The sequence below is a fragment of the Neocloeon triangulifer genome, unplaced genomic scaffold (assembly GCF_031216515.1).
Source record: "Neocloeon triangulifer isolate White Clay Creek 2 clone unplaced genomic scaffold, ASM3121651v1 ptg000012l, whole genome shotgun sequence".
NCBI lineage: Eukaryota > Metazoa > Arthropoda > Insecta > Ephemeroptera > Baetidae > Neocloeon > Neocloeon triangulifer.
Genome location: NW_026775554.1, coordinates 3,396,008 through 3,412,334, shown reverse-complemented (window position 1 = coordinate 3,412,334; position 16,327 = coordinate 3,396,008). Strand labels below are relative to the sequence as shown.

The window sequence follows — 16,327 nt, the reverse complement described above, 5'->3', positions numbered from 1 at the left end:
GCAAACAGGAAAGCAGGCACTCAATTTTAATGCCGCCTGGTGCTTCGCGTAAAGCTTGATTTTACTGCAATGAAAAAAGCAAGTGAATGTGCGGCGAGCGAGCCATTTGTATGTGACTTCAAAGAAAAGCATGGCCGATGCTATTTATATTTCAGTCAAAGCATAGCACTCATATTTCCACACACGTCAAAATCAGGCCATCTGCTTTCTGATGAATTGAATTCCATCATTGGCAGCGAGAGATCGAAAAATTAGGTGCGGCTTTGTATGAAATTGAACTGGGATCCCACTCGTTCTTTTTACTCATTCCATCCTTTGAACAGCAAGTAAAAAAGAGAGTAATTTATTCCTTCGGTGGATGATTTGACTCAAAAGAAAATACAATTTTTAGACTCAACAGGAATTTTGATATTCATATTTTTTTTATACAGTGATTAATGTTGAGCTGTAAAACCACAAAAGATAAATTTGAACCAAAATTTGCTTTACTAATCTATTTTAAATAGTTCATTTAAACCGCTTCTAAGTTTTGTCTTTTTTTTTAAATAAATTTCCTGATTTGTTTGTGAGGGAAGAAGTTTTGGATAAGATATCCAAAATTTACAGTTCTAGACAGTTTTAATTTAAATAAGGATATTTTCTTTAATCAACAAAAGCTTCAATAATTATCTTGATTTTATTAAAAAAAAGCAATTGTACTTTAAATGCAAACGAGGAAAACAAATGACGTCAATAAGATAAAACCGTCTCATGTTTTCGTCCGTTTTCCAATCAAACGACAAACGGACGTTGTGCCTAATTAGCATGTTCCTATCATTTTAAATGGCGAGAATCATTGGAAATGGGAAACTCACGTTGCATAGTAAACTGCTCTTAAGGATAACGTTGCAATAAAGGAAAATTGCCTCTCTCTTGTCCGTTCGCTCTTTGCATTTGAATGCAGAAACGGATCAATGACATACCATTCACTCAAGTGGCAACAAAGGACGATTTTTTTCTTGGGGATTTGGTGGCAGAAAAAAGTGACATTCACTGGGCAGACGGGGAATAAAGCGATAGATATAAAAAGGAGAGACGGACAAAACCCCACAAAGAACTTTTGTCACGACTAACGATAAAAAGCTCAAGAAAAAATTATTTAACAATTGTACTCGCCACCTCAACCGTATTTCTCATTGTCAGTGGGTTTAGCTTTAATTTTATATCTCGTTATCGTCTCTTATGAAAATGACTTCTGAAATGATCGCGTTAGAAGAAAAAAAAATCAAAGATCTGTTATTCTGAATTGAAAATAAAAATAATTATATTAAATAGAATTTTAAAGGCTTTTCTAATAATTGTTTGTTTTCATCAGCGCTAAATTTCGTTCAAATGCGAAGTGCAAACAACATCCTGTTCAAATTTGAAGCCTGAAGCAAACCAGGGCAAACAAATTTCATCTCATTTTTTGCCAAAATTTTCCTCGATATTTCTTGCACTGTTTACGCCCACGGTACAGTGAGACAAATGAGGGGCTTTCTTCTATGGTTCGTGGCGTGACAAGAATAAATGCGCAAACATTCTCAAAGAACGGCAAAACAAACTGCTTTTTATCGATATTTGCGTAGCAATTTCTCTTCCCGGAGTTGAAAATTACCGTCGCCTCGTGGCTTTTGTTTTCTTTGGAATTTCCAGGTGAACCTCAAACAATAATAAGTGAGAGTAAAATCATTCAACATTATTTTCAGTGGAGCTTGTGTAGCGAAAGTGAAATTAAATTGTATCTAGAGTACAATAAGAGGATGTGAACCGCAGATTCATTTGCAGGTGCCCGCTTTGCATAATGAAGCACTTCAAACAATCAAATTAATATAGAAAGCACTTGTGGCTAATTATTTGTAATCTAATTTAACATTTGCCCCAACACTCATACGCCATTTCATTAGGAAATTTGGCCCCAATGTAAATATTGATTTACGCGGTAAATGTTCACTACTGTGATATTTATTGACTTTTGCCCAAGGCTTATTTACACATCATTGTAATATTATATGTTACATCGCAAAGATCATTAAGGCTGAATAAATAAACTAATAACGCACTCGCAACGAGGTTGGCGAAAATTCAAAATTATCAAAAGCAAGCTGGAATAATTTCAATCACGTTCAGCACGTTCGTTGACAAAAAGGCAGCATGGTCGTCTCTGCTTTTTATAACACATTAATATAGGCGAATATTTTTAGCAATTTTCCCAACTTGGCGTGCTTCTGTGTGCGCAAACACATCTGCACGTCCTGTGATTATTAAAAGTGACGCAAGAGAGAGGAAAATTTATGCTCAGTGAGTCGTAACATCATGTATATTTACATATAATACCCTTATGAGCATTACAATGGGTTGATTGCCAGGGGACACTTTTTAATTAAAAGCGTACAGAGGAAAAATTTGTCGTGATTGGTCAAATTAACAAAAAAATGTGAATTCATAAGGTTGTTAATATTTGTTCAAATCAACGTTAAAACAAAAAATTATTCATGTTTATTTTCCGCTTCACATGTTTAAAAGATTTTGATGTGCAAATAAAAAAAGGAAGCGTTTCAACAATGCAAAACAAAATTTTCAAATCCACGGCTTTTTAATTATTTAAGGAAACCAATACACACAAGTTTGCCTAATCACAAAACCTAGACGGAAAAAAAGGAAAATAAATACATGATCACATTTAAAATGATTATAATTTTCCGTGTTTTGATTTGGATTTTGTATTTACAAATAACAATGTTGTCAACAAATCGCCGCTGATACCAACGTTTATTCTTGCCAAAAATTGTGTCTCTCTCACACAATTTGGCAAACGTTGTTGGCGCATTAATAAAACAGAGATGGTCTTACCTGTACAAAAAGAATAGGGATGCTGAGCAGGAAAGAAGCAGCCCAGGTGCCCAGAATGATCTTGCTCGCTTGGCGAATGGTGCACGTGTACTTGGCCCTCATGGGATGCACGATCGCGTAATACCTGCGAACACAATGTGCAGAATCATTACTTTTCTCTCACTTGAACCGCAACATATTGCACAGTTGTCGTTAAGACACGCAGAGTCGGCGGCCATGTTTTTGTTCCTTCCGCACTTTTCTTTTCCCTTCCTTTTTTCCTTTCACGGCAAAGTCACTGAGCGTGAAAATCAGTAGAGAGGGAAATATTCATATGCCGCGGATCATTATGAGAGGTAGCTTCACCTAAGTTTTAAAATGTTTCTTTTATATTCTCAAAAAACGTCACGGCGACACTCTTTTTCTCCCTCCCTCTCTCAAAAACCTCTTTTAATGTTTTGGAAAAAGCACTTTCTTTAAGCTGTATATTTAAAAAAAAAAGTGAGAGATTTTGACATTGATTTTGCCAGGCAAGAGAAATTACTTGTTTGCTGTTATAGGTCAAAAATAAGAATTTCCCCAATTGCCAAAAGCGCCCGAGAGAAGTGCAGCGCGAACAAAGAACATATCGACTGGAAGAGAAGCTGACTACTGCCTTCGCGAAATCCAATACCAAACGAAAGAAAATCATTTTCCCATTTAATTTGGCACCGTGAAGTGTAGATTCGATGGGTCGCCAGATGTGATCGGCGACTTTTGTTGTCAGACAATAGCGAACGCTGGAGGGGGTTTCAATACGTTCCGAACTAAAAAGGCATCAAGCAATTAATTACTATTCCCGAGAAAAGCTCTTATTCCTCAATGTGACTAATGGGAGTTGTCACCTCCAGTAAATTGCGCCTTGTCGACAATTCAAGACAAATGTTGCTGACGAAAAAACGGATTTATTTATAAAATGCTTGCGCTCACTTCTATTTATTTGATTTTTGTTCAATTGGGCGTGAGCAGTGGAAAGGTCTGTAGGGCTATATAAAAGCGCTTGAGTTTTATATTGCTTGAGCGTTCCAAATGGGTTTTCAATAAGATAGATCGAGTCGGTCACACCATTCCTTTTCGAAAGAGAGGAAAAACTTTAAGCGTGCGCTCTTTTGCTGCAAATCTTATGATGACTTGAAAAAAGTTATTTTCAAAATTTTCACTCATTGCTATAAAGGTTAATGGTTTAAAACATAATTTTCTATCTTGTCTTAAAGACAAGTATTGTGCTATGATTTATGACCATCTTTTAAAAAATAATTAATTTGTATTAAAATCTTGAGCATCATATCATGGCGTGAGGAAAACGTTCCAAAAAATGTGCTATATAAATGTAAAAATGCAAATTGACGAGTTAAAACTAATAGAAATTAACGCTTTCAAAATTCTGGTAAAATTTGATCTGAAAAAGTGACACAGACTAAAAAATAACTTTTACTTTTGCTCTGGTATTTTTTATTTTGGTCACGGGAAGCGTCGCCTCGTGAATGCCAAAAACAGATGGCACATACTAACTATTAATTTTGCCAACACGCTACACACGTTATCGTGCTTCATCACAATTCAGCCTTAACTAACCGCAAGAATTGTCTTCCCAAGAGCGGTTTGGCCCGCCGATCTGAACTTGGTCTCCTCTGGGAGGGGAAATATGTTCACTTGGTGCACACACACAAGAGGATTGAGATCTCAAAACGTGATTTGGCGAAATTAATTAACACTCCTCGAAATTCCACGCAGGAAATTAATTCAGCATATCTTTATAATTACTAAAGCTTAATTGATTCAATTTACTCCAGTTGCTTTGACTGTACTTGAAAGGGGAAATTTAATCTATTGGACGAAATTAATTTTGTTTCGGCTCTACGCTTTCGATTCAATCAAAGTACATACAAGGGAACAGCGGTTGGTTTTTCACACCCCACATAGAATTCCTTTTGTAACCCTCGACTTCGTCAATGAGATTGACGCGATAAAGAAAAAGGAGGGAGCGTGTTTGGGAAACAATAGTTAACTTTGTGATAAATGAGATGAGGTTTCCTTACCCCACGAAGGGGTTTTTGTGAAAAAAATACAAGTAAAGTGAAATTTTAGGGTGGCTCTGACAGTTTTTATTTCTGATTTCAAACTAAAGCGGAAAATCTAAATTCTTTCTCATTAATCGGAACCAACATTCAAAACCGCATTCAAAATATGGAAATTCCATAAATTTTGTTACATTTTTTCTGCAGTAAAAATTTCCATTTGAATCACGCAAAGCAGTGCACGCAGAACTCAATGTAAATTTTTATTTTTTTTTTTTTGCAAGGGTTTTTACGTTTAGCACGCAATTTGCATTAAGCAAGCGATTCAACCCTGAGATTTGTTTTTCTACCCCCAGGCGCCATGGGAGATGATCACCGGATAATTAAATGCAAATGAGGACGCTCATGTAAATATTATTAGAAAAAAACTTTTGTCATTAGCTGACTCTCGTCCGGATTTTCAAAGAGCAGGCGCGTTTGTGCGCAAATAACAATAATGGATCACCTGTGCAGGCAGCCAGATGAATTGCTTGAGAGCAAAAGCAAGAGAGGACACGGGGAACGACTCTCTCACTCTCGGCCTTTTTCAACCGTGCGACGACACTCAAAGCGAAAAAGGCAGAGAGCATGCAAGGGTGCGCATTTTAAATATAGTGAGCCAAGCGCGTGGGCGCGATGCATTGTTTAAAAGAACCCTTTGTACAACTTTGTTTATGATATGGAATAAAAATGTTGACGCTCCTTTGCGGCCATGCACATTTTCATGATTTATTAAATGAGTTTTGAAACAGAAAAAAGCATTTTAAATATTAAAATTTTTATTTAAATCTGTTTTATTTAACTCATTATAATTATTCATAAAATATTGCAAAATCTTTTTTTAGTCAATTTCTTTGCGCAGAAAAGTTTATGAAGGAACCCCGAGAAAATAACAAAATATTTTAACAGCTTCAGATAAATTAAACGTTCGTTACTTGAAATTAAATTTAAAAATGTTGTCGACTGGTGAGCAAGCACCAGTTGCAAAAGATTTATAGTATCGTGAAAATATCTAGGTCACGCAAAAGCCGAGTTGTTTCCAGAGCGTTTTTTACAAGATGAATGTGCTCTAATTATAGCCAAATGAATTATAAATCTTAATTACAAATCGCTCAACTCGCACAAGAAAAGTTTTTACGACTCCAGGACATTGCCTTAAAGTCTCAAAACCTATTAAATTTCAAGGGTGTTATTGGATATTTGCCCTTCTCTTGATGAAATAAGCGCTTTAGTTGACAAGGTGTCGCATGTTGTGACTGCTTAGTTGTTTGAGGCTCTGTAATTGCTTTAAGCATTTGATCACGTTGCTTAATTACAATTAAACGGATTTCCGTTTGCACAATACGGTATTATTAGGAAGCTTATAATTAGGTAAACAGTGCTCTTGTAGAAAACGTGAGCGGCAAAGTTAAAGCATTTTTGAGAATTTAAACTTAATTCAACATTTTTTGTTAAATATGAGCTCCGTCGTTTTAGTAAAATCTGTTATTACCTTCTCTTTTTTTTTAATTTTATTCAAAAATAATTAGTTTAATTAGCATGCATTAAATATTATAGAAAATTTTATAAAAGCCATGTTAATTTTTTTTAGCTTCTTCTATTCTTACATAAATTCTTATTTTATTTACCCTGATTTACCCCACAGCTACAGCTATTATGTTACAAATTCAATATGGGGTTTTAACAACAATATATCAGGAAAAAATCTTGTAACTCAACCCCCTAAAGCCTGTTCCGCAATGAAGCGTTGGCGATATTGAGAGCAAGGAACTTATAACATGTCCTTCCACTCCAGCTCTTCGGGGCACAATATTATTAATCTCATAAATCTGAGGCGCCGGAAAGAGAAAACGTGACCGGCCTTTTGGGTCCTATGGGTATCTTGACAACATAAACACGCACCTCTCAGTACTCATGGCGGTCAGGGTCAATACCGACGAGATGGCTGACACGTTCTGGATGTAGTGCACAGACTTGCAGAGAAACTCGCCCATGGTCCATGTGTAGGAAAACAGCTTGGCCACCTGCAAAACGAAACAACGCGCAATTTTTAATATCAAGAAACACAAAGGATCTCTGAAAAATTGTAATTATTGAACAAAATAAAAAAGGAAACGTTCCATTTATAAAACTTATAAAAAAAGGTATTTCCAATTTCTAAAAAATTATTATAATTATTTGTTGCAGTTCGATTTTATTTTTATTTTAATATTTAACATTGAGAATAAAATATGGGAAAAGAGCGCAAGACAAGTATATTAGGTTTGCTGCGTTATAAACCAAGGGAGAATAAGATTCGCTGTTTAGCGGAAAAACATTTATCGCCCGCAAAGCGTGAAATGAAAGTATTTTCCCATAAACCGGCTGAATCTCATTATGGTGTCATATGGCGTTGCGATGCTCCCAGCCGCGTCGCTTTTTTCCTTATTTCGCGGCGCATCTTGAATTTTTGCTATTTACGACGCGGACGTGCACCAGCGACGCGCCGGCAAGGATAATTCGTCTCTGGGCGCGTCCTTGGCTCGCTATTCTCAGCGAGGAAAAGTTAAACACGGTCTATCTGCCGGCGATATTAGCAGCCAGTGCGATAAGAAATTATGTGCCGAGAGCAATTTGTTCGTCTCTGCGGCCAGCCAAAGAAGTCTAGCTAACTGTTCGCTCCATTACTTTTATTGGCGGCTGAGTGAATTGCTCTGATAATTGCTTCGCCTTCGGCTGACGAGACGCCGCCGCCGTCTTTCGAAGCCGCCGGCGAAGAAGTTAATTCTGGGCTGGCCTTTTGACCCCTCCACTAATTGGAAAAAGAATAATAATTAAGCAAGTTTGGAAGGTAGTTTCCAATTCCCGTGAGACTTTCACTTTCGTTCACCAAAATGATTCGAAAGGGGGGAAGTTTGTATTTGTTTACAAATAAACAATGGATTTTTAGAACTGAATGAGTGCATCGAGCAGGAAACAAGATACGGAGCTTTTTGAATTGCAAGTCTTTCTCTTTCTAAATTAACTAACCCCTGTTCACGCTTCGCAGCTTTCGGAAATAATGAGCGCCCTTCCCATTTTGCGACCTGAAAATTTGCCAAATAAAGCAGAGACCGCTGACAATATAATTAGAGTAAATAGTAACAGGAGCGCGCATTGGAAAAGGAAATCAGAGCGCAGAGAATGGCAACGGTGATAAATATTTATGCGCCGGTTCATTAATAATTTGCTGCGCAGCAAGTGTGTGCTGCTCCGCACTTGGTTCCATTTGTCACCCACATTGACAGGTGGATCGCGGCGTGCCGAGTACATTTCCATTGAGGCCGGCTCATTTGCAATGCAAAATTTTTACCACCCTGAGAGTTATTGAGTGTAGGAACACGGCCTAACAGCCAAAGAAGACATAAATCGAGCTAGATGCGGGCTCTTCAAAATTGATTTAAAAGACTAAAGGGGAGAAATAAATAAATAATTAAATTTTAATTTTAATTTATTAGAACCTGTAGTTCATTCATTCCGATTCATTCTATTAATTTATTTTTGTTTGTTTAACAATTATTTTTAAAGGGACGTATACAAATTTTAAATAATATTTTGAAGCTAAAAAAAGTTGTATTTTAAATTTTGGTGAAAAAAAAATTATTGTGAACCAAATTAGGTCAATTTTAATGCCATGAAAAGTAAAATAGGAAAATTTTATCTTTAAATAAGGCAATAAAAATCCTCCCATTGACATTGATTTACATAAGTCGCAAGAGGGTCAAGCAAAAGCCTCTCCAGGTCAAGAGGCAGAGCAACTGGTTTGACTCAAAAGTTTATGGTTTTCGTTTCAGTGACATGATGCACTTGTATGGCAGAGGAGTTTTTCTTTCAATTATACTGGCCGGTGGCGCGGCAAATACGTTACTTTGAAGTGCTCTCATGCGAGTCAATTGCAGAATGAGCAGCTCCGAACCGACACTCTCGCGTCGTTATTAACGATGCAACATTACGTTTGACAAGAGGAAAGCCGGTTGCCCGCGCGCGTTATGTAATAAATGCATTGTTGGTAATGGCAAAATGAATAATGGAATGCGGCCAGCCCCTGCGGTGGCCCCGGAGAGATTGGCTCTTTGAAATATTGACACAAAGATTAAGATACCAAGCTCCAACTTCTGCTTGCCAATTAAAAGCACGACTCGATTTCAATTTTCACAGTCAAAGCTTTCTGGTTTTGGTAAAAGTGCAAATTCTCGTTAGGAAAAGAGAGTTGCCATGGAGACGGACCGATGTGCTTGGCTGCTCAGCTAGATTGGTGTGACTTACGAGATGTTTCAAAAAATTTACACTTTGCCCCCAACTATCAATGGTGTAAAAAATGAAAGAAGCTCACAATATTTTGGTTTTAATTCCTCCTGCAGCTCAGATATTTTTATTTCAAACTATATATTTTAATTTCTTTAACAATTGATGCAATTATGAAATTTTAATATGAAATTTCCCTCCCGAAACCAGTGCAATTAATTCACAATCAAACGCAGAAGCCCTTAAGACTGCTGCGTCAGAAAGGTATAAGGATTTATTTGTATAACTTCTTGAATGCATGAATGTTCTCATCTGGCTTGAAATGAAATTCCATTTTGCTTAGCCGGAATTAATTCATACAAGTTGTTGACGAGTGTTAAATTTTCAAGCAAACAATCAGCCGCAGGAGATTGCTGTGCATTAATACGGCCAGACGGTTGCTTGCTTTAAAACACAATGAGCCCCTAGGCAAGTTGCATGAATTTACAAGAGTTGTGCCGTGCTTTACAAGTTCACACAGGAGCTCTCAGTGCATAACAAATAACAAACAAGTTGGTGGGAGGTCCAATATTCATTTCATTTTGATGCCTTTCAGCTACCAAGATATTGCGAGTGTCATGCTCTATAATTACAAACATAACTAACAACAAGGTTGTGTTCCAGATGGAAAAATTCCAACTCTAATTGGAATGATAACTAGGAAAATTATTAGCTTCATTTATTGTGAGCTATAGTTGTTGCATGGTTTGTTATTAATTAAAATACAGAACATAATTGTGAAAATAATTTGCATTTTTTTAAGTGGTCTTTTACCTCGTTTATTCTTCTCAATTCATAATAAAATGTCTTCCAGTTAAAAAATTTATTTATCTCCAACATGAAAAATAAACTATACATCCCAAAGAAGGATAAAAAAATGTCGGTTAATGTGTGAAAAAACCAAATGTTTACATTCTTATAAATTTTCTGACATTTTAATCATAATCCAGGATACTTACAAGGAAATGTTTTCACAACCAAAACCACTAACCGTTGGCATAAGCTTGGTGAACATTTGCTTTCTTCTCCACTCAAGGATCAATTAAGTGAATTAGCGTGTGGCTGCGGGCCAGATAAGGCCCTGCAGGAGCAGACAAACAAAACGCTCTATTTGCGTCCGTCGTTGAGGGATCTCTGCCTCGTCCAATGAGCGCATCAGGCTTTTCTTCAGCAACGTTTGATAAGCCGAGCGCTCGCCATTTAATTCGCAACTCTCACCAAACAAAGACGAGATTATGGACGTGCGGGCGCTAATATCGCTGGGCAATAAGCCCCGCCAAAAGAAACAATTCTTCGCTCTGAAATTGCCTCGGTAGGCAACCGGCTCGTCGCCTCTGCGCTGCGGGGTGCATAATCCCGAAAAAGCAACCGAGGTGAATTCCACCCTCCATCCCCCACTGGGACGAGTGCTGCCTCCAATTCATACTTCTGAGAAATACAGCTACAAAAGCTGATGTTTTTATCCTTTTGCAATTTTCACGACTGACATTTAAAATGAATTTTGATGTTGGATACCCCTTGGGCTTTTATTCTTTTTCCACATTTTATTTTTGTCGCGGCAATAAATTTTTTATAAATGACGTACGGTCTTTTTTATTTATTATTTGTGAGGTACAATAAACGTCACTGCGAACGATTCCTAAAATAAACATAAAGACAATTAAATTAAATTAAGCCTGCAGGCTAACTTAGTAATTCAGAGGAAGGAAATTTGGCTGCCCATCAGGCTTGAACAGCAATTAATTTTTACAGCATTTTGCCTGCGAAAATCCCACCTGAAAAAAATATTGTAAGGTAAATACAAAGCACGGAAAATTCATTTTGACGTCTAGTGGCTGTAATTTACAGCCTGTTAAGTATGTTGGAAAAATATAAGCCTTTTGTTTTTAATTTTTCAGGCACACTGAGATTAAAAAAGATGGCAAAATGTTAATAAATTGACGTTTACGCCCTTAATATACAACGGTTATTCGAATTCATCATCACTGTTTTTTAGAAAATGCTTTTTAATTTACCACAAAAGGGAAAAAGGAGATATGAAATTTCATGAACGCTCCCCAAATTCCAGTAATAATTGTTGTATAAAAGGCACTGTCGTTCGTACAAAGGAGATCATTATAAATGGTATAAATAATGCAGGGAGGAGAAGCCTCAAAGAATATTTTGCAGTACTTTTTCTGTCCTGTTGCTGCGGGGGAGAGGTATAAAGTGAGAGAACAGACCTCGCATGAAATGTAATAAAAAGTGGAAAATATCTGCGCCGAGGGAGGGAAATTAGAGGCTAAACGTGGGAGATGATTTTCTTTTGCGACGGCCGACCACTCTGTGCCATTGTGACACTCAAAATCCCTCAGAGTCGTAACTTTTGCGGTGGGGCGGAAAATGATAACAATTTCCAAGACGGGCAATGAAACGACCGAGACCAAAAGAGTATGAGGCGAACTGTTTATTGTTGCAAGAAGAAACATTTTCGCTTCGTTTCCTCCTTCATTAGAGACGTTTTTCTCGTGGGAGGTGTCCTTCTCAGACCTAGCAAAAACGCGAGGTTAATAAAAAAGCACAAAACTTTTAATGACTTGCTTTTCTAGTGATCTCTAGTGGGAAATAGGTTATTTTGCATCTGCTATAAGTTTTTCTTCATGAGCAGTTTTCTTTGTCAAAAGTCACAAAGAAGCATGTTTTTATGCTCTATATAGCCAAACTTTTCTTATTTCCTTTCCAAAAATTTAATAAAGACTGAAAGGGAAGTCAAAAGTTGATATATCTAATCAAAAGCCTAATTTGATATCCTCTTTGAAATGTCGTGGTTGGATGCTTTATTATTTAGCAGTGAAATTTATTTTCCGTTTCTTTCACATTTTTATATAGCGTGAGTTTTCAAACTTCAAATTTGAACGGAGATGCATAAAAAAAATCGGTCAAATAAAAAGTGGCTTATTGAACCTTTTATGCACAGTTGCCAATTGAGGCATCTGATGCGAGAGGAGCTAGAGTGACGCAGAGGGTCCTGCTGGGCTGTAATTAGAATAATAAAACGCTGCCTTCTTCCTTTTACAAGAGGGACAAAGACGGAGATAAAAGACGTTATCGGAAAAAAGACTTTGTCGCCCAAGAAAGAGATTGATCCCGTTTTTCCAATCTGACTAACCAATACTTTTTAACAAAAGCTCTTAGACGACTTTGAAATGATTGGACTTGTTCCAAGTTTAAAGATCGTGTTTTTTAAATGACTGGACTGCTGGAAGTTAATTTATTGGAAGCAGTTCAAGATGTTCTTGCGTCTGTCATGCACAGATGACCCAATTCACATGATCTAAAATTTATTTCTAATAAATAGGTCTCGGCTGAATTCGTCTTCGTGCCTTGAGCTGCTTTAAGTACTTTGGGCCCACCACGCTTAAGTAAGAGAGCAAAATAATTATTAAAATATCGTAAAAAATTAATTATATTTTTTGATTTGTTTAGCTGAATGAGTCAAAATAAAGACATATATTTCTTAAATTGAATTTAGGCTGTTCATTGGTAAGTTTTTCTGCTAAACATTTAGTTACGAAAAAAAATACCTGTTTTTTCTTCTTTTTTAAACCAGGAGGAAAACAATAAACTTGCAAACAACTCATCGTAGAAAAGCCGAGTCTACAAACATGAAATCCAACTCAATTGTGAGTCAAATGATTTTTTTTTCTTTAAATTAATTAAATCAATCTGGGGAAGAATCCAATGTTGTAGAATAAAAAAATTATCATATATTTTGCAATAAATTTTAAATTTACAATTAAATGGCTTAAAATTAATAATTTTTTGGGGATCTCTCTTTCGTTTTTCTACGCTACATGATTGAAAATTTCCAATTGTGCGGTCGCACAAAATTAATAAAATTTCATAAAATTTCCAGAATTATATAACGTCGGTCGAAGCTCACGGCCACATATAATTAATTAAATAGGGTGCCGTCGCATGCCAAACAGAATTCCTTGCAAACTCTGAACATATTTCTGTTAAGATCGATGCAACTGACAAACCCGCGACGAGAAGAAGTTCCCATCGTCTTGTGATGAAATTTCTGTCTTGCTTTATTGGTATTTCCATGCCTACTCTGCTAATTCCATTCAAGGAGTCCCTACAACGAGGCGGAGTGTCGTGGAACCGAATTTCGCGACCTTAGTTAATTGTTAATTCCATACCCTTGAAGGCAAACCAAATTTAAATGGTTGACGTGAATTTTAGGGAAGGTTAAATTGTCATAAATAGAAAACTCAAACGCAAGAGACCCATCACTTTGCCTGATGGAATGTATTTATCAAGCCCTGGAAAGTTTCTTAATTATGCAAATTGCTAATTAGCAGTATGAAAAATGAGGGGCGAGGCAAAGGCGGGCGCCGCGTTTTTATCTAGAAGCTGGTGCGCCCGGGGTGGAATGGCAAGAAGAGTTAATTCAATAAAGTCCGCAGCTGTCGAAATTATTCATTTCACGTTGCAGTATATTCTCCAAAACGACCTGTCTTTCGCTCGAGGACCTCATTTTGCGCAATGTCGCTTATTTCGTTATAAGAAGTCGCACAAAAATTTGAACTCCGCAGCGATCAACGAGCGGAAAATTGTTTCCATCGCTGCCGAAAAAAAATCGCTCGTTCTTTTTCGGGACTCGCTTATTACGCAGCATCTCTGCCGCCTGAGCGAGCATCACCACAAATTATCAGGAAACGCGAGGTTTTCTATAAGAAGCTCTATTATTACTTCTCTTCGCCAACTGGCACCGCTGCAAATTGAAATTGAGTTTCTAACACAAAAGCAATTCTCTCTCTCCAAACTTTGAAGCATGCATTATACCCAGGAAGCTGCGTCGAAATCAAATTTTGTATGTGGCAGCACGTGTGTGTCTCCGTCGATGGAAGATTTTTCCACCCCTTCCGTTTGGGCTCAGTTTTGCTCGAAATAGATAAACCGCGAAGAAGCACTTTGCCTATGGAAACAGGGCGTGCACTTTTCGATTTCTGACGTTGATGTATTGAGCTTGATGACAGGCGAGTAAAGAGGGGAAATGCTTCCATTTTACTTTGATAAAAGAGTTTTATGAAATAACCTCTTGAAATATATAGGCGTTGGAAAATAATCAAGATGGATTGGCAGATAGGCAAAGAAAACATTAAGCAGGTGCTTACAATTAGTTTATAAGAAGAAGCGATGACTGAGCCGTTTATTTTCCTCTATTAAAATTTTTTTTTTAAAATATTCATAAAATATTTTATTTTCTTAATGGATCTGCCAATCCAGAGTTCTTCTTTCAGCATAAGAGATTGCCATTTATATGTTAATAAACTCTATTCGATTTTAGAAGTCAAATTATTGCACGAAATGAAATAGTTCAGCTTCCTTTTCCTTCATAAATTTTTAAACAACATTTATTGGCATATAGATATTCCCTCTGTGTCTTTAACAATTTTCGCAATTGAAATTCACTAGGAAATCAAACTCTTTGGTCTATATTTTCGTTTAATTGACTTGATGTAAGATGTTGTGTATTTTATATTGCATCCGAATGAAGAATAAATAAATAAATGTAAAAACTTCAATCTTGAATTTCTGCTTAAAGTAATCGTGTTTTTACTTGATAGTGAGTGTTTTGACAGAAAAATGTTTATGCTGAAAGTGAGAGTATGATAGATATCCTTTCCATCAAATTCTTACCAGATTGAAAGCTAAGTAAGTCCAATATTGAGCGCCCGCTGACGTGGGTGCTCAAGATCAGCAGCGACCCAAAAGCAAAAAGGGTCGGCAGTGAATTTTCCAGAATTTGGCATGGGTGAAGTGAGTGCAATAGCGCGTTGATAAGACCCGGAGGAGCCACAAAAGAAGACGAAAAGGGACGAAAAGGCAGCCGTTTCCCCACACAAATTTAATATTTTACATGCGAGTGTACATGCAAAAAAGACGGAGGAAAACCCATTCTCAAAAAAAGAGAGAAGAGACGCCCAAGATCCAACAACCCTAATGCGCGAACAGACGGAGAAAGGCTTTGCATAATAGTCTCCTATCAATGAGTTCTCGGAATAGAACGAAAATATTCCGCCAGTGATTCTACAATATTTGATCTTGACTTCCGAACCCGGAAATGGAAGAAAATTATTCTAGGAAGAATGAAATGTGTGCAATTTGAGATAAATGTTAATATTTTACAACTGGAGGCTTCAGAGCTTCGTTACAAAGAAAAGGTACATAATACGACATATTCATGTTGCATTCTTAGAACCCAAGAATAAATAAGAATCACTTGAATGTCTGAACAATGTTAAAGGTTGACTTGGGGCTTCAGTTTGATGCGTAACAAAATTTAAACTTTGAAAATATGTCATTTTGTTCATATTTCACTTTTAGTGTTTGCATTGCACAGTTTTCGTCAGTATATTTAGTCACTTTTTAATTAGAATAAAAAAATAATAAACTAATATTATTATCAAAATTGATAATATTTAATAAACTAATTATATTAATTGATCAATCAATACTATATATAGGTATTTAATTTTCTGAAGTAGAGTAAAAACTGTAAATATTAGACAAGAATTGGATTTTTGAAATACATGTTAAAATCATTAATAATATTATAAGACAAAAAAGATTCAATTGAAAAACTTGAAACTTGGCTAATTAAGCTGGAGTTAATCAACTCCGAATTATCTGGCAGCACTGACGTGAGTCGAGTAAAAAAATCTCTCTAACCTGTTTTAACTAAAATGCTCAGAAGGTTTGAAAACGTCAAGTGAATTTCTAGCAGGAAATCTGTTTCCATAACGATTATAGAGCTACGTCGTTTTTGTAGCTCAAAGTGAACAATTTTACATTAAGATGTTCCATCAAATTTGCAATCTTTGTGTGTTTCTGTGGGCAGAACAAGCATAAAAAATTAATGCTTTAGACGCGCAAAGCAACACGGCAGCACTCTTTATTAAATAAATAAATAAACAGGAAAAGCTTTCGGCCCACGCCAGTTTCTCTTCGTCTGTGCGAGTATAAAAAGATAAATTAAATCTTGAAAAGGAACAATTTGACAGTCAAATTGGCTTTTTCTTTGTTTTTAC

At 36.5% G+C, this 16,327-nt stretch overlaps 1 protein-coding gene across 4 annotated transcripts in view; it reads right to left on the bottom strand.

Moving 5' to 3' along the window:
* Positions 1-16,327, bottom strand: part of LOC132196733 (gastrin/cholecystokinin type B receptor-like) — a 46,588-nt gene that overhangs the window by 23,420 nt on the left and 6,841 nt on the right. For all 4 annotated transcript variants that reach the window (XM_059619568.1, XM_059619569.1, XM_059619570.1 and 1 more), the window contains exons 2-3: positions 6,849-6,970; positions 2,872-2,995 (exon numbers count right to left, since the gene is read on the bottom strand). In XM_059619568.1, coding sequence (XP_059475551.1) covers positions 2,872-2,995; positions 6,849-6,970 — 246 coding nt within the window. The remainder of the gene's footprint in view (positions 1-2,871; positions 2,996-6,848; positions 6,971-16,327) is intronic.